General features: G+C 38.3%; 2 protein-coding genes across 7 annotated transcripts in view; one reads left to right on the top strand and one right to left on the bottom strand.

Annotated features, from left to right (window-relative positions):
- ARMT1 (acidic residue methyltransferase 1) overlaps positions 1-22621 on the bottom strand; it is a gene marked incomplete at its 5' end in the record, with an annotated part of 54970 nt that overhangs the window by 10522 nt on the left and 21827 nt on the right. The window contains 2 exons of one of the 3 annotated variants that reach the window (XM_083348733.1): positions 7726-7795; positions 11426-11453. Of the gene's footprint in view, positions 1-7725; positions 7796-11425; positions 11454-22621 lie in introns of those variants that run through there. The other 2 variants (XM_083348734.1, XM_083348735.1) reach the window with 2 other exon arrangements.
- Positions 1-22621, top strand: part of RMND1 (required for meiotic nuclear division 1 homolog) — a 35050-nt gene that overhangs the window by 660 nt on the left and 11769 nt on the right. For 2 of the 4 annotated variants that reach the window (XM_083348738.1, XM_083348739.1), the window contains exons 2-8: positions 1855-2018; positions 8843-9330; positions 12068-12173; positions 14628-14703; positions 17830-17869; positions 19803-19903; positions 20911-21017. In XM_083348738.1, coding sequence (XP_083204864.1) covers positions 8857-9330; positions 12068-12173; positions 14628-14703; positions 17830-17869; positions 19803-19903; positions 20911-21017 — 904 coding nt within the window. In that variant the 5' untranslated portion in view covers positions 1855-2018; positions 8843-8856. Of the gene's footprint in view, positions 1-1854; positions 2019-7791; positions 9331-12067; positions 12174-14627; positions 14704-17829; positions 17870-19802; positions 19904-20910; positions 21018-22621 lie in introns of those variants that run through there. The other 2 variants (XM_083348737.1, XM_083348740.1) reach the window with 2 other exon arrangements.

The following is a 22621-nucleotide window of genomic DNA, read 5'->3' as shown; positions in this document are numbered from 1 at the left end:
ATATATATATATATATATATATATATATGTATGTATGTATGTATGTATGTATGTATGTATGTATGTATGTATGTATGTATGTATGTATGTATGTATATGTATATGTATATGTATATGTATATGTATATGTATATCTCGTCAGCAAACTGACGGACGAAACAAAGCTAGAGCGGTAGTAGGCAAGCTCCCGCGCCCTGAGGTTTTCGAGGTTTGACTTTCCTCACCTGCAGTTGGCCAGGCATTGTGAGCAATACAGTTGCGAACGTCAAACTGCGATTCTAAATTCTTTTGCCTGTTGAGCTAAGTGGGAACCCGGTTGGGTGGTTTGGGGCAGAGGTCTGGATGGGATTTAATCGAGCTTCCCTTAAAAAAAAGGTGAGCTCGGAGAGGATAAGATGACACACTGTTGGGTATACTAGTCGTAGCCATTAATACAGTGCAGCCCACTAAGTTTTGTAGGTTATGTTTACTCCCGTAAGGGTCTGCATTGGAACAGTGCTTGAAACCGTTTCAGAATGCAGGGGCTAAAGTATTGGTTTACTCTCATGTGGATCTTATTTCTGATGAAAACCTGACGGATTAAATGTATCCCTGTAATATTGGACACCCCACCCCGATGCCACAGATTCTTAAAGTAGATCCTCAGATCTAAGAAAATTTAGCCTTTTTCCTGAGTGATCTGTGACTTGGCAACAGAATGTTTTTAGAGAGAAAGTTCAACTTTGTGGATTGCTCAACTGAGAAGGATCGGTTTTATGGCCTTATTCAATGCACTCTTCTATTAATGGAACGGCAAAAAGGCTTAATTCTAAGAACATGCTGAGGTTTTTTTGTAAAATACTCTTTTGGATAATTAGCCTCAAACTGTTAGGGCAACGCCATTCAAGACAACACGATTAGTCAATCCCTGTACCTGAGAACAAGCCACCTATAGGACTTCAGTGTTGTGGAGATTCATTTAACATTTATTGGCCCTTATTCAGTTCTTTACTGGTTCGAAACTTTGATTTAGAATGAGAATAGCTCATTTGGGTGTAGAATAATTCAGTTAATTTATTTAATCATTTGTGCACTATCTACTCCATTGGTTCTAACTGACTATAGCTGTGTACAGGTACTACCGTACTACAGGCAATAATCCTTTAGAAAAGCGACCTCTTTATACAAAGGTCATGACACTGGGAGCTATCCTTGGAGGGGGAGGTTGTTGGAGGGGGGGGAGTCCCCACAGCATCTTCAATATCTCCCAGAAATGCACCAATGAACTTGCAAAAGTGGAAATTGGCACCTTGATTTACATCCAGAAATGTATCAATAACTAGTAGCTTCACAGCAGTGATGTAATAGGCTAGTAATGTGATTGCCTAGTAAGCACATGGGGTGCTGTTTTTACACTAGTTGAAGATTCTGAGCTGTCTTTATGGGCAGCTCCATGTAAAGTCAATTACAATGATCTATGCAACAAAGGGCATGAAAAATTGTTTGCAGTGCAATGAGCTGAGGCCCTCCTGACCATCTGCTCTTCTAGTAAGAGCTAAAAGTCCAGAAGGACCCAAGACAGCAAGCATTTCTCTCTGTACTAAATGCTTTTAGGGTCATGATTAGTACTGTATTGCAATCAGTAGCCTTCTGAATCAACAGCTACTCATCTTCTTTGGGTTGAGTCTGAGCTCACCTTTTCCCATCCAGACATCAAATGAGAACATCTGGCACATCTCCCAGATGGAGATACGTAATGGGCTTCATATAGCTATTTATGATCTCTTGTCATGAAATGAATGATGACCTTCCTCAGCAGTTTCATGTATATATTAAGCAGGATAGGATAAAGAATAAAACTCTGTTTTATAACAGAGACCAAGAGTCCAGCCTCTCTTTCCCTACACTGATTGGCCCAACCCAGGAAAGAAAGAAAACAACTAAAGGATAAGCATGGGTAACAGGACTGAAGGCTGCTGTGAGGTCCAGCAGTACAAGGACGGTCACGCTCCTCCCTAGAAGTCCTACAAAAGTTAACTGTGAGTACAACTAGTGCTGTTTCCGTTCTATGTTGAGGCTTGAATCCAGGCCACCACAGGTCCAGATAATCCAAAAATGACTACTTTGCTCCAAGTACTCATTAGAGAAATGGACAGTTGGGTTTGTTATGAGTATGTAGTCCACATGATGAAGTATCTGTCGTAATCACAGACTGCAGATACCTTAAATCAAGTAAATACTGATGAAGTGCTCTAGAGATAGTAAAAAATATGCAAAATATTTCTTGGTGGAGCCTTGGTGGAGCAGTGGGCTAATGCCTCCTTAAGTAACACCAGCTGCCTGCAATTAGTGCAGGTTCGCATCCCACCAGGCTCAAGGTTGACTCAGCCTTCCATCCTTCCGAGGTAGGTAAAATGAGGACCCAGATTGTTGGGGGCAATTAAGCTGACTTTGTAATAATGCCGCTTGGGGTGGGTGGGCGAAAGCCCTAATAAGCAGGCATATACATAGAATGAAGGCTATTGCTAAGCACATTAATTTGTGCTTTACATTGTAAGCCGCCCTGAGTCTTCGGAGAAGGGCGGGATATAAATGGGATTTAAAAAAATGAATTTTCTAAATAGGAGATTGAAAGCTGTGGTTTATGAGATAACGTTCTCTGAAATAATTCTTGTGCCATACTCAGGACCAACAAGATAACTACATTTGACAAATCTAAGTATGTGGACAAGTACCAGTAGTACTATAGGGAAAGGAGGTTAAATTTTTATACAATAAATATTTTGGGTCATGTTGGTCCTGAACATGGGTTAAAGGGAATGAATTCCCTTGAATTGAGATGGTATAACACTATTGGTGTTTAACCTCAAAAAGATGCAGCATCTTTTAACCTAAACCTATTATAAGATATTGCAGTTTGTGTAAGATAGTTTTAAGCCAACAACATGGCATCATCTATATGGATAGGTGCATATACATAAACTTCCTGAGAGACTGTCTCTTCATGGTTATATCTAATCGTCCCCTCAGGATTGGCCGGAGAAACATGGCACAGGTGCCATCTATGAAAGAGTATCATCTAGCAGGAGCAGGACGAAAAGCATTTCTGCTGGCATAGCTGTCCTTTGGAATACCATTCCCTAAAACTTAGATTGGCCCAGACCCCCCACCTCCAGTCTTTAGGAAGGCCATGAAGATATGACTTTTCTATCGTGCTTAGTATTCCAGTAATGGTGGGGAGTGTTTACAGTGCCTGTGTTAAGCTGACACAAGGATGGATTGCAACTCATCGTGGTTATTTTTAAGTGATTATTGATGGCTTTAAATGCTGTATATTTCTTTTTAACTAATTTTTATTAGAATCTTGGTTTTTTATTTGTTGTGCACCCAGGGGGAGGGCCTTCTCAGTGGGTGTGCCTGCCCTTTGGAACCAGCTGCCCGTGGAGCTTAGGACTGCCCCCGATCTTCAGTCATTCTGCCGGGACCTGAAGACCTGGCTCTTTGAGCTTTCCGGCCCAGGCTGAGAGTTTTTAATTGGGGTTTTATATTTTTCAGGGATCAAATTTAATTATTTTTTAACTTTTTAACTTTTGTATTATACTGACGTTTTTAAATACTTTGTAAACCGCCCTGATTCCTACGGGAAAAGGGCGGTATATAAATTCAATAAACTTCAACTTAACTTATTCAGGTGAGATGGAGCATATAGAACAGGCATGTCAAACTTGCAACGTCACATGACGTCGCGCGACGTATCGTGACTTTTTCCCCATTGCCGGCAATGGGGAGGGTGCGGTTTCGTCATGATGCATCCGGCCCATGGGCCAGCAGTTTGACATGCCTGATATAGAATGAATGAATGAATGAATACCAATCTCACCTGATTTAACAATTTACATTCTAGGCCCTAGAATCTAGGGACATTTTTGCAAAATATTTCACAGTTCAAGATTAGTCACCTGACTATGTTGTCTTTAAAACAGTAAATATATAGTAAACTTATTTTCTCATTAACCTACTGAGGAGCAAAATTATGGTCTGTACCTCCCATGCCTGGCATATTCAGACTGCTCTTGAAAATGTTGCTCATTGTCATTTCCTGTACCCTTTCATTTGGAATTCTGCAGGTGTTACTTTCCAGTATTACACAACAATTTTGTCTATAGTTTTGCATCAATTCTTCCTACTTTTCCCTTTGGAAGAATGCTATTACAAACAAGTTACATAATGGCCATATTTTAAATTTTTTGCCAGCTAAACCATGTATACCAGGGGTCCCCAACCCCCAGTCCATGGACCAGTACCAGGCCACGGCATACCAGCAACTAGTCCACACAAACAAGCAAAGCCCCATCTGCAGGATGCAGGCAGCACACAAAACCATGCCCCCTGCAGTCCACGGAAAAACCTCTCTCCACGGAACTGGTGCCCAAAAGATTGGGGACCTCTGATGTATACTATGCTTAAAAACTAGATTTTTTTTAACATTCTCATAAACGTAATTTCATTTTCATAATTTCTTTTCTTGGTGTTAACATTTAAAGCGCTCATTCCAATGTTACCTTTTTATATATCATTAGCACCCGTTTATGTTATTTTATATAACTATATTATAACTTATCATTTTATCATTAGTACTCCCATACATGCTTTTGTATTTATAGTATATTATAATAACTTTATATTATATATTTTATTATACATGATATTGTTTGTCATGTTTATATTTGAATAGACTTGTGTTTAATCTACATTTGGAAGAAACAGATGTTTTCTAAGCAGCTATTTTTAAACAGCCTTAAACAGCATTTATGATTATTACGGCTATTTACAGTTCCCTGTGGTCATGTGATCATGATTTACACCACTTTAACTGGAAACTGGTTTTATTTCCAGTTTCTGTCAAAAGCGGCCCTATATAGAACAATGGATTCACTTAATGACAGCGGCATTTGCTTTATGACCATAGCTTTTGTTTAACAATCACTGCAAAAGTAAAATTAGGTGTGGTTACATGGTGGCCCACTTTACAATCAATGTGACTTACGATCAAATCTGTGGGTTCAATTGTGGTCATAAGTTGGGAACTACTTGTAGATTGTTCACAGCATACTGTTAACATTTGATATGATTTGGGGCCAAGCTATCTGAAAGACTGCATTCGTCCATATGAGCATATCTGAATTTTTAAAAACCGTATACTCTATTCTGCCAACATCTGAGATCTATTTCATTGAAACTGCAGAGACTTTTCAGTCACAGTTCCTAAGTTCTGGACTTCCATCCCAAAGGAGAGTTATTGGTTGTTCAAAATAAGAGAGCAGAATTTGACAGGTACAGAGGTTTGGACACCCAAAACAACCATGAAGTACTTACAAAAAGGAAAGATAAAAATTTTGGAATAGTCTTTGGATTTCTAGTTGTGCAGTTGTATATATTGTTGCAAATCTTAAGGAAGATGTCAGTTTACAGTGCATGCAAGGAGATCCGAGAATATTTCTGAGCTAGATTAGTTATTTAAGTAAGACTGGAGAACATTTCCAAAAACAAGAGTAAAAGGACTTAGCCAGCCATGGAAAAAACATTTGGAATCTGTTATTTCTGCTAAAGGAAGTATTGCATAATATTGGCTAAAAATACCCAAACTTTTGCACCTTCTATATACACCGCACAGAAGTAGTAAATATGCATCAATCAAGATTGTCCCGTGCAGGGCTTTTCAACCTTTTCACCCATTGTACCACTTTTAGGATACGGCATCACCTAGCAAGGTGTTAAAAACTTGATGACCAAAAAAGGAAAAAAGTGATGAAGTAAAGGTAGTCCTCGACTTAAAACAGTTCACTTAGTGACTGTTTGAAGTTACAATGGCAGTGAAAAAAGTGCCCCCCAAGTCACAGCCAAGCAAGACACCTGCCTGCCCGCCCGGCAGCACTCTTCCTCCTATCCGAGGTTTTCATTGTTGTGAGCATTTCTGTTGAGGATTGGCAGCGGGGGTGGGGTGGGGGGGTGTTTGGTTTTTATTCCCCCCCCCCCGTCTGCTGGGTGGTTGCAGCAGGTTTTGGTCACATGACCCTGGGACACTGTGATCATCATAAATATGAATCAGTTGCCAAGCATCTGAATGTAAATCACAAGACCCTGGAGATGCTGCAGCATTCCAGCTGATCGGTGCTTCTTCTGGGCTCAGAAGCACCAGGATCAGTGCTGAGCTCCAGCTGGAGCCTGGTGCTGATCCTGGCGCTTCCGCTGAGCCCTGACAGCCCTGAAGAAACGCTGATCCTGGCACTTCTGCTGAGTCCTGACAGTGCTGCAGCTCCAGCCATCTCTTGCTCAAGCTTGTGCGGTGATGCCACCATTTCAAATCATTCCCCTCCCCCGCTACCACTTTTCTAGGATGATCGTGTTCCACCTGCCAGGTGCCAATGTACCACAGGTGGTACCCGTGCCACTGGTTGAAAAGCCCTGGTACAGTGTACAGATTGTGTCAGCTTTTTTTCATGCACTCACGGACAAAGACAATTTGAGCAGGGTTATCTATACTTTTGCATGATGATGATAAAGTTGGAAGGGACCTTGGAGGTCCTCTAATCCAACCCCCTGCTCAGGCAGGAAACCGTATACCATTTCAGACAAATGGCTGTCCAATCTCTTCTTTAAAACTTCCAGTATTGGAGCATTCACCGCTTCTGGAGGCAGGTTGTTCCTTTGGTTAATTGTTCTAACTCTCAGGAAGTTTCTCCTTAGTTCTAGGTTGCTTCTCTCCTTGACTAGTTTCCATCCGTTGCTTCTTGTCCTGCTTTCAGGTGCTTTGGAGAACAGCTTGACTCGCTCTTCTTTGTGGCAGCCCCTGAGATATTGGATCACTGCTATCGTGTCACCCCTCACCCTTCTCTTTGTTAAACTACACGTACCCAATTCCAGCAACCGTTCCTTATATGTTTTAGCCTCCAGTGCCCTGGTCATCTTTGTTGCTCTTCTCTGTACTCTTTCTAGAGTCTCAACATCTTTTTTACATCGTGGTGACCAAAACTGGATGTAGTATTCCAAATGTGGCCTTACCAAGGCGTAAAGTGGTATCAACACTTTACATGAGCTTGATTCTATCCCTCTGTTAATTCAGCCTAGCACTGTGTGGGTTTTTGGGCAGGTGCAGCACACTGCTGGCTCATATTTGTCCACTAGGACTCTGAGATCCCTCTCACAGTTGCTACTATTGAGCAAGGTACCACCTGTACTATACCTGTGCTTTTGGTTTTTCTTGCCTAAATGTAGAACCTTACTTTTTTCACCATTGAATTTCATTTTGTTAGTAGCGCCCAGTGTTCAAGTCTGTCTAGATCCTCCTGTATCTTTAGCCTATCTTCCTGAGTGTTGGCTATTCCTCCCAGCTTGGTGTCGTCTGCAAATCTGATGAGTTCCCCATCTATCCCCTTGTCCAAATCGTTTATGAAGATGTTGAGAAGCACTAGGCCTAGAACAGAGCCCTGGGGCACCCCACTACACACTTCCCTCCATGTAGATGCGGTTCCATTGAGGACCACACACTGAGTACGGCCGATCAGCCAGCTACGAATCCATCTGGTGGTGATGCTGTCTAACCCACATTTTTCTATCTTATCAAGTAGTAGGTTGTGATCTACTTTATCAAATGCCTTACTGAAGTCCAAATAAATTATATCCACAGCAAGTGTGCAACTGCCTAGAATACTGGGAACGATTTCAGTAGGAACAAAATTTCATTACCTGCTGTGTTTTCAGATTCTTTCCATTTGGGATTGTTCTTCATTCTGACATGTTCATTGTGTCCAGTCACCTACAAAACAGAGAAATCATTTGCACCTTATATGTGCCCATACACATGCATTTATTTAAAAGACAGCATCTCCTCTAGCAAAGAATGTCTGTAGTAGGTTTTAGAAGTGCAAGACTTTGTAACATTCTTTCTATCCCTAGAATTTCACTTTTATCTTCCCTATATCTCTTCTGATTTCAAATCAAAACTATTCCTTAATTTGAGGCAGCTCTAATTGCAATGTTAAATTTGTTTTGCCAAGCAAGTTCCCAAATAGTTTGAGATCTGGCTGCCCTTCCCTGCTTGTTTTCTACATTATGCATTATTTTTGAGAACCTGAGATATAAGAATACATTCCAACTTGTTTAGAATAGCAGAATGAGTAGAGTGTGCAACGCATTTGAAAGGGGGTTTCACAAAGTTCATTGAAACAAGCTAAGTATCCCTCTTTAAAGCATTAAAGCATGTTATCTGGTAGGCTCATCCTGGCTATTTGAAAGATATTGTCCAGTTGTATGAATGTGCACATGTACAAGCACTTTGCTGGCCATCCCAAAGAAATATATTTGATAGTAAAATGAATCTCTTCCCTGATAGATGTTATTCAGTCTGTGAAAGTTACTTATTTGGTCATTAAGATTCCTATGGTGGTTCACACAGAAATTATTATTCTAAAGGAATTTAGAAGTGATCTTAATATAATATTCTTAATCTTTAAAAAAAGGCATGGAGAAGCAGTTACATACAGCAGAAACAAATATGAAAAGGAAAGTCACAAACCCCATCTAGAATGTTAATAGTGTAAGAGGGAACAAAGAGAAGCTTGGAGAGATTTCAAGATGTTCTTGTTACACTCTACTTTAAAAAGCAGTATTCCTGGAATCTTTACATCCCTGGATGTGCCTTACCTTGAACGGCTGGTCGTTCTCTCCCTTGCTGGTTTCTTTAAAACTGAGATTATACAAACACAAAATGACTATAATAATTATTTTTTGTAAGATGCTCTTTGTAAACTTTTAATTTTTTTTCCTTTTTAGAAAATTAAAGTTCCGTAACTCTCTTCTTTAGGTCTCAATGAAAAGATGGCAATGAAACTATTGGGATTCCTGGCTAGATATTCACATACAATAAGCCAGTGCCGATACTTCCCTACATACGGATATTTAGCATCAAGCAACAACTTACTATCAGTAAATAAATATCTCAGGCAACACATCCCAGAGGCAACTTCTTCTAATTTTACTAGCAGTTGCATGGACATTTCAAACTGGTTTAGTCCACAAACTAATATTAGTGCTGCAGCAAAAATTACCAATTACTTGACTACGGATGCTTGCCCTTCATCCAGAGAACTTCATCCTCTTAAAGCTTCAGTTTTTAAGCACAAATTAAAACATACAAGAACACCTACTGAAATACCAAATAGACATTACTCAGTTTTATCACCTAGCAAAATTCAACCAAATCAAGATATTGTACCAGTTAAGCGTCTACCAAAAGCATCAAGGACAAAGCAGCCATCAAGAGCTAATCTGCCACTACCATCTGAAGCTAAGGTAATCTGAACTCGGGAAGACATTTCATGCATCTAATGAAATAGCCTGTAATCCACAAGCCTTTAGGCTATATTGAATATGTTATGCTTTGAGCTACTAAAAGATGCTATTGTTTTTGTCACAGTGATGAGGCTTAATTCCTTTTTAATAAGCTTCTTGTGCCTTATGCTGAATGTTTTGTTCGCTTGTTGTTTTGGGTTTTTTGTGCCTTTGAGAGAGTGTTGACTCCTGGAGGCTGCCTAGACCAGGGGTCCGCGGACCGGGCCGTGGGCTCTTGGCCAGTGGGCTACAGAAACAGCTGGCCGGTGCATGCATGCATGGGCATGCATTTCCCCGTGACACTGTTTGCAAATGTGTGCAGGCTTGAACTGGAATGCTAGTGCGGGGCAGGTGTCCGCGGCCCGTTTAGTCATGCATCGCTAGCCCAGCCAGTTTGCCAAGCCCATTTGCGCATGCACGAACGGGCCACTAGCTGCTGTGGGGGGGGGTGCGCAGCTGTTTGCACATGCACACAGCACCAGCGCATGCCGCATGCTTGAACAGGGCTGCTAGTGCCACACCAGTGTGTGTGGTCCCATGTGCGCATGCACACCAATTTTGAAGCTGCTCTCCTTCTCTCCGGTCCTCGAGCCCGGAAAAGTCCTTGCAGTTTTCTTGGCAAATTTCAGTGGTTTGCCATTGTCTCCTTTCTGGTCTGAAAGTAAGAAAATCGATCATGGTCACCCAGCTGACTTTGGACTAAAAGTGGAACTGGAACTCACAGTCTCCCAGTTTCTAGCCAAGTACCTTAACCACTACACTAAACTGGTTCTCCATGCTGTTATTTCTGTTTTGTTTTTTGATGGACAGAGTTCAGGTCATTTGTTTCTGAACAGAAGGATAACTCTTAGACAAAATTTGAGATGAGGATTTGAATAAATGCAATGAGCTATACTAGTCTATGGTCATAATGAAGACTATTAGATTTGCAATGGGAAACTATAAATAAAGCTAATGATGAATTTGGAGACAAAAATATAAGTATGTGCTTCACTAGCAATGTTCCAAAAATTTAGAAGATATTTAGGGAAAGAATCTGATTTTCGTAATTCTATATGTTAATCATTGCAAAATAATGATTAAGTTGAATTGTGTGTTTTGTCTGTTTTAGGGGCTTTTTCAGAATCTTTTTATTCTTCATTGATGAAAGAATTATTGTATTAGTAACAGAACTGTATTACGCGTTAAAAGTACTGTAATGTGACTGATAATTCCCAGAATAATGTTCTTAAAGTTGTCATTGATTTAAAAGACAGTTATATATTAGTACAAATATTATCTCTCTGGTATACTTGAACAGGAATAATCCAAAGAAAATTCTAGACTGATACAAATAATCCATTTATGTTTATATAGCTTAGAGTTGAAGACTTCTATACTATAAATGAATAGGTTTTAACATTGAAAGGTTTTAATACTGAAAGCTTTCCCATTCTCTATCCCTTTAAGGTTAAATAATTTATATATTATAGGGTGTGTTATGCCAATATCCAATGGCTTGCTCTGTTTATATTTATACTACAATCTCATATTAAGAATGAAACCATTGAGGGATGCTTTCACAATTGTTACATGGGGAATTATTTCTCAATTTCTCTGCATGATTAACAATGCAGTGATGCTAATAAAGAAAATACATTGCATTTAGGAAAACACTGAAACTTAGGTAAAAGCTTTTGTAGATATAATTTTCTTGTGAGGGCTTTCCCCCCCCCATACTGATAATATAAATTTCAGGGTTGAAAGAACAAAGTTATTTTGAGTAAAAACTGCCACATGGAAAAATCTTTTGCCAGATAACTACATTGACTTAAAATAAAACATTTTCAATTAGAAAGGTAAATTTATTCTTTTTACTGAAGAGGAGCACCACCTGCTGGAAATCAGAGTGCCTGGGAAAAAGTATTATTTTTGCAAAGGCAAGGGTTGATCTTTAGGTACATTCTAGAAAATAACAATACAAATCTAAGATCTCACAATAGGGAAAAAATTTTTAAAAAATCTGGTGAATATAAAGTTCAACGTCTACTATGATGTGAAATAAGGAGAATTTAACCTCTTTTTGAACATGAGTCTTTTGTCTTTTAGGGCTGCGGTCCCCAACCTTTCCTGGCAACAGGGGAAGGCCCAGGGGATGGTTTCTCATGTGCACCTGATGCTTGCACAAATAGAGGCTTGCACACTTGTCTGTGCACCTGTTTGTGCGACCTGGTTCCCACAGACTGCTGACTGGATCGGGGCTGCGACCGGGGCGGTTTGGGGACTCCTGTTTTAGGGAATAAGAGGCCAAACAGGATCATATCTTGAGTATTGGCCTTTAACAAAACATCTTAACATCAAAGATAGATGTTGGAACTAAACTCAAAGCAGTTAGCCAAGCTACATTTGCATAGGATTGATAATGTAGTAGTGTGAAGCTTGTAATGAATATGTAAGCTTGTACCTTTCTCTAAGTCAGGAATCTTCCAAAGAACTAGTTTTTGAACTTGCTTAGCAGGTCTAGAAGAGGTATTTGTCTATTCTTATATCAGTGAAGCAAGTTTGAAACTTTTTAAGTGTTTTGAAAAAGTACAATTATAGTTCTATGCAGAATTTTAGCCACCTAGTGGCAAAATGCTAACAATGAGTTTGTATAGCACTCTAGCAATTCTAGCGAGGCAACTGTTTTCTAAAGGAAATTCTGTTCTTTTTGGCATAGGATGTAATGCAGTGTATAGCTTTTGCAACAGCAGATGCCTATCATCTTGGTAATCTGTGCCTTGACCTGGTCTCATCTGGATATGTTGAAATCACATTGCCTAGAGGTAGAGCTCTGAACAATTATTTCAAATAGATCATTTATTCTTTATTGATGCTTTTTCAGATATACATCATCAAACACGTTTTGCACAAATGCTTTCCTTATAGAATTATTGCTTGACACTTAAGTATGTGCTAACTTTTACCTCAAAGAAATAAGTGAATAATTGGTACATCTAGAGACGTTTTTGTGTATGGTCTGCTGTCAGGCCATCTTCCTTCCCAAATTTGGGCTCTTAATTTTCTGGCTTAAGGAATTAAAAAGTGCATAGCGTTTAAATGAAAACTGTTTAAGGATATCATGCGGCAGTCACACATTGTAAAGTAACTTTATAAAATGTCATACATGCATTAATACCTTTGGGTTAATAAGCTAGGAAAGGAACTAACATAGGACCACACAAAGCACACCCATGAAATAATGACTTATTGCATATAATGTATTTAATACCATTAATACATGAAAATCTTTAATTGTGCAATTTGACAATTCCTAATGATTTTTTACTGCAAAGAAAAACCACTTTTTAGCTTAAACATTCCTTTCCAGATGATAGTCTGTATTACTATGTAATATCTGAAGAGAATCTTGAGGTCACCAAATTTATGAAATTTGCCTCATTCAAATTTAGAGATGGGAAGAGTGAACAGAGCTGACAGATGAATAACAGGGCTACAAAGAGCTGGAGATAAACTCTTTTGGCCAGTAATTTGTTTACCTATCATTAAAGCTTTGTGAAGGCTTTAATAACAATTCTTCCTGTTGTAAGCCACTATCATTTTTTTCATTGTATAGCATAACAAAATGCAACTGAATAAAATGAAAGACCATACGTATCCTCAGAAGGCTATAATAAACATTGAAAAGAATGTAATAAGCATCAATGGGTCATTTTATGGAGAGAGTAAGGCTAAATGGCATGCCAACTGATTGTTTCAGGATTTCCACTGTTAAAATGTGTATAGAAGTAAGCTTTACACCTTTAAAGTTGAGCTAAACAAGTTTATTCTATGCTGTAGCTTCTGAATTTAAATTAATATAATGTGACCAAAAAAGAATCAAAAGAAAATTTAATGGTAGATGTAAAGAAAAGTTAATGAGATAAGTAAAAAATAAAGAATCCAGACCATATGAAGCATTGACTTCTTTAAAAAAAATTCTTCCTCCATATATTTATACTACAACTCCCAGAATCCCTTGCCAGTGAGCACATTCTTAGTGCTAAAACATATAGAGGGATCTAGGTTGTCTACCATTGGAGTAAATTTCAAGAGCAGCTTTCAGTCAAAAATATTGACAGATATTGGTATTGTGTCCCTCTACATGTAGTCCTTGTATGCCTTTTGAGCATGCTGATTCCTATCCCGATCCATAATTTGTAGCCATCCAATATGTATTTTTAGCACTATTATACTTCATATCCTTTTTTACAGAGGGAATTCTTCAGTGTTAAGGGGAACAGAGATAATAACACATTCAGTAGTTAGTTCCAATATCTGAAAATTATGATTGCTTTCTATATAAATAAATTATAAGTTTCAAATTAATTAAATTCCTTTTGAAGCTGTAATGGATCACTTTGAATGTATTTTAGTAGAAATTAAAGCTTGATTTAAAAAACATGAGAAATGATAATTTGAATAATAAATGTGACTAATTAACTTTGTATATAATTTATTATGTTAATGCTGGAAAATCAATATAAATCAATTTATTATAAACAATCATGTTGTAGCAATAGCATTTAGACTTACATTACCACCCCATAGTGCTTTATAGCACTCTATAAGGAGTTTACAGAGTCACCATATTGCCCCCAACCATCTGGGTCCTCATTTTATCGACCTCAGAAGGATGGAAAGCTGAATCAATCTTGAGTCGGTCTGGATAAAACTCCTGGCTGTGGGTAGAGTTAGTCTGCAATACTGCATTCTGACCACTGCGCCACCACACCTGATGCTAAAGATTAACTTAGAATATGAGAATTCTAAATGTCTCTTCATCTTCACTTCTATTCTGATAGTCTATAGCTGAGAAACTACTGAAATTGTCAGAGTGCTCCGGTAGATATATGCTTGCACTGCATGTGACACACGGCACAATTTTATTCATATTTATAAGTTGTAAACCCCACAGAACCTTACCAGACAGCAGCTTTGATGTAAACTTGTCTGGGTTCAGAAAGTAAACTGGATTGTTCCATCTTAATATTTTGATGGGATTCCACCAGGGACTATGAGGACCATAAGGTAGATGGGTACATAAAATATCCTGGAAGAATGCCATTTTTCCCAAGAAAAAAGCGTAGACTTATTGATTGTCACTGAGAGATCAGCTAGATTTGAAAGAGAAATACTTAATTAAAAAATACCTTGGGAATGGCATATAAGGTACATGCTAAATGTGATTGTTTCTATTTTTTACAATATAATTTCACATAAGATTTTTTGAAAACTAGATGCAGCAAATGTTTTGGTGGTTGCCACAGAAAAAACAGCCAAAGAACATGATTTGGGGATCATATTTTTCTTCAAGTAAGTAAAGACCAATAATGTAGCATGTGTGACCTAAAGTTTTCATTTCCACCTAAAACACAAATACATATTTATTTCTTCAGTGTCATTCAGAATTTTAGTGATGTTTATTTATTTATAATATTTGTAGAAGTCCCCAGTCAAGCAGTCTTGCGACATTTACAAGAAAGAGAAAAGATCAAGTTTATTAAAACATACAGAAATACTATAAGTGACAAAATACAATCAAATGATTGGCCATAGTTACCCTATGACTCAAAAATTATTAGATAGAAATTGTTTTCAGAGCTTTCCAGAACACAAGGAGATTTGATGCTAAATAGATTTGGAAGCTTCTATAGCAGCTTTTATTGAGAATACCTGCCTTCTAACCCATACCTCTCCTACTTCAGGTGGAGGTAGGGCTTCCAGCAAGCCCACTTTTAGTATTTGGATCAAACAGGCAGAATCTTGTTTGGTAAGTTGGTCCCTGATCAATCTTGATGCCCTGTTCTTTAGGGCTTTAAGGGTAATGACCAGTAGATGGAATTGAGTCAGGAAGCCTACCAATAACTACAAGTGATTCTCACAACCATCCATTTAGTGGACATTTGAAGTTACAGTGGCACTAAAGAAAAAAGTCACTTGTTGCCAGTTTTTGCACTAAATGATTGTTGCAGCATCTCCAACGGTCACGTGATTAAATTTGAGCGCTTGGCAACTGGCATGTATAACAGTTGCACTCTCCCAGGATCATGTAATCAGTCATCAATGGGGGAAGCCAGATTTGCTTAATGACTGCATGGTTCACTTAACAACTACAGTGATTCACTTAACAGTTGTGGCAAAAACGATTGTAAAATGGGACAAAACTGTCTTAACCGACTGACTCAGCCCTGGGAATCTTGGGCTCGTTTGTGGTGATAAGCTGAGAATTATGTGTACCGTAGTTTCCGGCGTATAAGACTACTTTTTAACCCACGAAAATCTTCTCAAAAGTCAGGGGTCGTCTTATACGCCGGGTGCTGAAAATTTAGGGACAGGGCTGGCTGGAAAACCTGGAGCGGATCTCCCATTTAGTCTGCGCAGGGAAAGCGGGACCAATTGGAGAAGAAGCTGCAGTCTGTGATTTTTTTACAGGCTGGGGTCTGGGCGTCTTTCCTTCTAAAGTTGAAGAGCAGCTGTAGTATATCCCAACTTGAAAGGCAGGTGGGGAAGGCAGCAGCCAGAGCAGCGGCTTAGCCCTAAGGACACATTTGACTCAGGAACTGGGCGGGCTGGCTGGAAAACCTGGAGCGGATCTCCCATTTGGTCTTTTTTTTAAAAATCCCATTTATATCCTGCCCTTCTCTGAAGACTCAGAGTGGCTTACAATTTAAAGCACAAATCAATGTGCTTAGCAATAGCCTTCATTCTGTGTATATGCCTGTTTATTAGGGCTTTCACCACCCCCCCAAGCAGCATTATTACAAAGTCAGCTTATTGCCCCCAACAATCTGGGTCCTCATTTTACCTACCTTGGAAGCATGGAAAGCTGAGTCAACCTTGAGCCTGGTGGGATGCGAACCTTCACTAATTGCAGGCAGCTGGTGTTACTTAAGGCTCTGCGCAGGGAAAGCTTTACAGTGAATTAGGAAAAGTGAAAAAGTGAATTAGGAAAATAGGGAACGGTTGCTGGAATTGGGTATGTGTAGCTTAACGAAGAGAAGGGTGAGGGGTGACATGATAGCAGTGATCCAATATCTCAGGGGCTGCCACAAAGCAGAGGGAGCCAAGCTATTCTCCAAAGCACCTGAAAGCAGGACAAGAAGCAATGGATGGAAACTAGTCAAGGAGAGAAGCAACCTAGAACTAAGGAGAAACTTCCTGACAGTTAGAACAATTAACCAGTGGAACAACCTGCCTCCAGAAGTGGTGAATGCTCCAACACTGGAAGTTTTTAAGAAGAGACTGGACAGCCATTTGTCTGAAATGGTATAGGGTTTCCTGCCTTAGCAGGGGGTTGGACTAGATGACCTCCAAGGTCCCCTCCAACATTATTATTATTATTATTATTATTATTATTATTATTATTATTATTATTATTATTATTATTATTATAGTTTAATCCACTTGCACTGTTTTATGTTTACATGTTTGATGACAGCCTTATGTTTATAAGTGACAGTTTTCCTACTAAGCACCTGCATGTCATAAGCATTTGAATTAAAATTACCATATTAAAACCAAATCTGATGTTTTTTAATTTTTATTTGGTGTGCGTTGGAAGAGGGGTAGTCTTATACGGCGAGTATAGCCCAAACCCTATAATTTAACAGGAAATGTAGGGGGTCGTCTTATACGCCCAGTCGTCTTATACACCGGAAAATACGGTAGTGCAGAAACTAAGACAAAACTGAAACAAGTATCCATACCCAGAAAAAAGATTGCTGTTTCATCTGTGTCGTCCTCAGAAATGCCAATTTTACTAGACAAAATTAACTAAGAAAAAGAAAAGCAAGAAAAAATTATAAATAAGTAAGATAGGAAAAATATATACATAAAGAAGTGGCTTCCAATCTTGTTTGCAGCAGTTATAAATGCATTTATATTTTATTCCCTCTCATTATAGTTATATTGTGGCGCCCTTCTTCCCATATTCTCTCCTTTCTAATCATCAAACCCAGAAATTGTGTTCATTTTTTCTGTTTTAAGCAAAAGTCCATAAAGGGTTTTTAGTCCCTGACAAATATGATTGTCCCTAACCAAACAAATCAGTTTTGCCCTGTCTGCAAATTCTGTTATCTTCACCAACATTTCTCCCTTATACGTAATTCAGAGTCTTTTGACTTTGGGGAATATAATAGTCTTGCTGCGGATTATCATGTACAAAAATAATCTTCCATAACTCTTTTCCAGTTGTCTCTCTATTAGTCCCAGCAAGAAAGGTTCTGATTTCAGTTGAATATTAATCTTTAAAAATTTTGGTATCACTAAAATTCTAAGATCCCTAAAACAAATATCATTTGGGTACTGTAATAAGAAGGTAATGGCTCCACTTTTAAAGGCAAGCAAGTATGAAAAGAGAATTGTTTCTTGCTAGGAATTGCATTTTTGAAGTTTGAAATACACCCCATTATTCTAACAGTTGTATTTTTATTTTAATAGGGAAGGATCTGCTGTGTTTTGGAATGTTGAAGAAAAAACAGTAAGTGGAAGGCAGGTTTCTGGAGATAAACTATTCTTGGTGTAGGAATGAGGATAATTAACATATTAATAAATTACCTTCTGAATGGGATAAGGGTTAAGTATAACATTTCTGACATAACCTGTTTTATTAGAATATTAATTTTATTTTTAGAATGCGGTAGTACGATACAAACATAGAAAATGGCATCTCCTTCCTTGAATATATTGAGAAATAGAAGATGTAGTTGCATCTGCTGGAAGAAGATCCAGCTATAGGAAATACCATATAGTATCTTGACATGAAAGAGGTTTACAGCCTTCCAGAGAGTGAAATAAAGGAGCAAATTAGCTAATTAATCTGAACACAAATCAGAAAATTTTGATGATTAAAGTGAAATTGTCCTACATTTTTTAGAAACTACATTCTAATTCAGAAGGAAACAGGTGAATAAGTCATGTCTGTTAACTAAAGTAACATTTATTTGGACTTTATGACATAGACACTGTAACATAGTTAATCACTGTAACATTATTAACTTTCTACAAGTCATTTGAAAAAATCGGAGTTAGCATATTTGTAAAAAAAATACCCTTGCAAAACCATCTAAATACTAAGATGACATCTAAAATGAAAGACAGTTTTCCCCTGCTAATGATTAGTAATTCTGTCATACTTGTCTATTTCAATCTGCTTTCTAAACAAAAAGAGAAATGGGTTTATTAATTAAGAGCAGATTGTACGCTGTCAAAAGAAACTATCTGACTCAGGGGTCTCACAGTTAGTGTATAATGAAAAAATAAGAGTTAATTCAATCAGTATGTTGGCACAGAACTTGTAACACACACATAAAGGAGGAAAGCCTTCGTTATATTCAGCATAACAACAAAGGGAAGAAATGATACAGATTTCTCTTATAAATTAATAGTTCGTATTTGATTTGGGATTTTATTCATTGTTGGGTTTTGTGGCTTACCCCCATCTTTTTCTTGTATTTTGAAATGCTATCTCTGCAAAACTTTTAGCAAGTGTTATTAACCATTTTTATATTTAACTTTCCAATCTGCTTTATTAGTATTGTTCTTTTGATGCCATGTCTTCCAAAGGATTCAAATTACATAATTTCCCAACTATTTCACAGTGTTTATATCTAACTGCAGATTTATTTATTTTTTGAGGAAAAAATAAAGACTTTTTTTCATATCCATCATGGTAAAATAATCAGGAATGGTATGTAGAGTGGGTGGTGGAAATGCAGAAATAGTCAGATTCTAGAGGGAAACTTACATTGTTTTCAGGAACAAGTATTTCCAAATTTACCTTCATCAAAGTAACATGAATGCTGAATCAGATGGCAGGAAGAAAATACCTAGAAAGTAAAGTTTTTTTTTTAAATTTTGTGATTTTGCTAATTTTCTTTAACAAATTCTTATTATTTTCTTCTAAAAGGCTGCTTTCAGAATTATAATACCACTAGCGATAACACTTAGACTTATATACCACTTCGTAGTGTTTTACAGCCCTCTAAGTGTTTTACAGAGTCAGCATATTGCCCCCAACCATCTGGGTCCTCATTTTACTGGCCTTGGAAGGTTGAGTGAACCTTGAGTCGATCAGAATCAAACTCCTGGCAGTCAGCAGAATTAGCCTACAATACTGCATTCTAACCACTGTGTCACCCGTGGCTGTTATAATCTGAGTTATAAACAAATGCATAAGGGTGTTTATAGGCACAAATTTACAACCTATAGCTAATTCTTCCTTGTAAATATTTATTGTGGGCAAAGACTTGTGAGAAAACAAGTGGAATATGGAGTTATTTTGTTTTCCTTATGATTTCTTGTTGACATAGTTTTCTTCTCACAAGAGAATGAGGGCACTTTGGTCAATAGTCTAACTATCTAATTCTTCTTCAGAACCTGCTAGCAACTTTAATTTACAATCTATTTCCCAGATAAAGAATATTTTTCAAAAGCTGGAAAAACATGAGATCCAGCCTTATGAAATTGCATTAGTTCACTGGGAAAACGAAGAGATCAGCTATAGAAGAGGAGAGTAAGTATGTGAATGTCATAAACTCATAAAGTTTTCCATTTAAGCCACAGGCTAATAAGGGTAGAAATTTTGACAAATAATCATTTCCGGAACATATATTCAGACACAAGTCATATCATAGCATCTAGGCATTTCATAAACTTCTTCATAAAAAACGATTGACAATTCCACTGTAAAATAAGAAACTAGTGAGGATTCGGGGAAGCTGCTATGCTATTGCTGACATTCCCTCCATCTCCTTCTCCAGCTGCACATTCCACCACACAGGCAGCTCTTTCATTCCATCTGCTTAATGACCTAGGACAGGGGTAGGCAACCTCGGCTCTTTTATGACTCATGGACTTCAACTCCCAGAATTCCTGAGTCAGCATAGCTGACTCAGGAATTCTAGAAGTTGAAGTCCATGAGTCATAAAAGAGCCGAGGTTGCCTACCCCTGACCTCGGAGATCGCTTAACAACTGGAATTGGGAGTGCCAGGTTGCGGTTGTTGAGCAGTTACATGGACATATCACTTAATGACCACTTCACTCAGTGACTTAGATTCTGATCCCAATTGTTGTTGTAAGTTGAGGACAGCCTTAACAGTTCAGTTATTAAGACTGACCCTTATTACATTGCCACAAATCACTGTTCTGTTTGAGCATCAAGGCCAGTGCACTCAGCTATGTACAAAGTATTACCACTTTTATGCAGATTGCGTATACACTTTTTAAGTTTTAAGTTATAAAAGATACAATGAAAGAAACAGAAATTCACATATACAATAAAACAAACAAATTCATATGTGGAGTAAGGTATATGTTAGGTCAAGTACTCTTAAAAAAAAATTTCTTCATATTCTTCAGAACAGACTGAAGGACACCTGCTCGTGTTTTGTTACACAGTCCTACCTCTTCTTCTAATACTCATTTGATTCACTATTAGACCAGTGGTAATGCTGGTTGGGAGTGATGGGGAGCACAAAGTTGCTTGAAACTAATGTAATCCATTCATATCTTTTTCATAGAGGGCAATCAAAACTTCATAGAGGAGAAATCTTGATAAATTCAGATATGGAAATGGATGAAATCATTTTAGAGAAGTTTGCTTTTTCCAATGCTCTGTGCCTTTCTGGTAAGCTGTCCATCGTATAATTTCATTTAATGATTTGTATTATTACTTGAAATCTGGGAGGAAATGGAATTCATGTATGCATTGATCATGTATAAGGCACTCTCACAAAAGATACTCTGCATGAATAGTTGCATCTATAGTTACAACTATTTTGAACAATTTGCTCAGTTGAAAGAGAGAAAGAAAGGAAAGGAAGGAAGGAAGAAGGAAAGAAAGAAAAAGAATCAGACAACCCATGCCCTGTTGCCTCATTGTTTCAAAGATATTTCCTTACCTAAATAGGGAAACAGAATGACCAAGAGTGGGCAAAAAAAACAATGGGAGCAGGAGTCGATTTCCTGCTGGCTTCCCCATTGTGTTTCCTTGTGGAAATTTGGCAGGGAACACCAGAAATCTCCATTCCCTTCCTTTCTGTCTTCCCCTTCCGGGCAGGTAAGTGGCTGTTTCTGGGTGGGAGAGGGAGCAAGGGATTGTGAGACTAGCAGGCAAACTGTCACAAAATAAAGATCACGTAACTGAAATAGCAGCCAGTAGCACTGAAGCAGCCACAACCTTCCCAAATTTCATTCCTTCAGGGAGTCATGATGCCAGATTTGGGACACCCACTGTAGGTTAGCTCATTTGAGGGACCTTGGTTCAAAAGTTACCCTATGATACAGTGTTTCACCTAAAGTCGTGAGAACAAAAGTTTTAGTATCAAAAGTGGCTTTTATTTTTGAAAAGACAACTGGACCATTTTTGATGCAGCTATGACCTGGATGACTGAGAATCTTCATAGACAAAATTTTTTAATACTACATAGATTATGCCATTGCAGATAATTTATGTTACACTGTAGATTTCTGACTCTTTGAGAGCCAGTTTGATGAAGAGGGTAAAGCATCAGGCTAGTACTCTTAATTTTAGTCCTGCTTTAGGCACAAAGGCAGTTGGGTGACCTTGGGCTAGTCACTTTCTCTCAGCCCTAGGAAGGAGGCAGTGTCAAATGACTTCTGAGAAACAGAAGAAAGTGTGTATTACCTTGAGTAGACTGCATAACATTTAAGCATTCCTACTTTGTAGAAAATAATTTCGTAAAATAATGTTTCCCTTTGGGCTGAAAGGGAAATGGGAGGTTTATGATTGAATCTTATATGAATTGTGATTAGAGTATTTTGATTTGAATAGGGGCAGCAGAAATTTTACCTTTACTTTTTTTAGTAGGAAGGCTATTGTCAATCAGAATAGAGCTGGAAGGGACCTTGGAGGTCTTCTAGTCCAGGGCTTTTCAACCTTTTCACCCATTGTACCACTTTTAGGATATGGCAATATCCGAGTATCGCCTAGCAAGGTGTCAAAAACTTGATGACCAAAAAAAGGAAAAAAGTGATGAAGTACAGGTCGACTTACAACAGTTTGCTTAGTGACTGTTTGAAGTTACAATGGCACTGAAAAAGTGCCCCCCAAGACACCTGCCTGCCCGCCCGGTGGCACTATTCCTCGTCCGAGGTTTTCATTGTTGTGAGCATTTCTGTTGAGGATTGGCAGCGGGGATGGGGTGGGGGGAGTGTTTGGTTTTTATTCCCCCCACCCCAGCAGGTTTTGGTCACTTCACATGACCCTGG

The sequence above is a fragment of the Vipera ursinii genome (assembly GCF_947247035.1).
Source record: "Vipera ursinii genome assembly, chromosome: 1".
In the NCBI taxonomy this organism is placed as follows: domain Eukaryota; kingdom Metazoa; phylum Chordata; class Lepidosauria; order Squamata; family Viperidae; genus Vipera; species Vipera ursinii.
The sequence above is the reverse complement of the archived record's forward strand: the minus strand, read 5'-3'. Positions and strand labels throughout refer to the sequence as shown.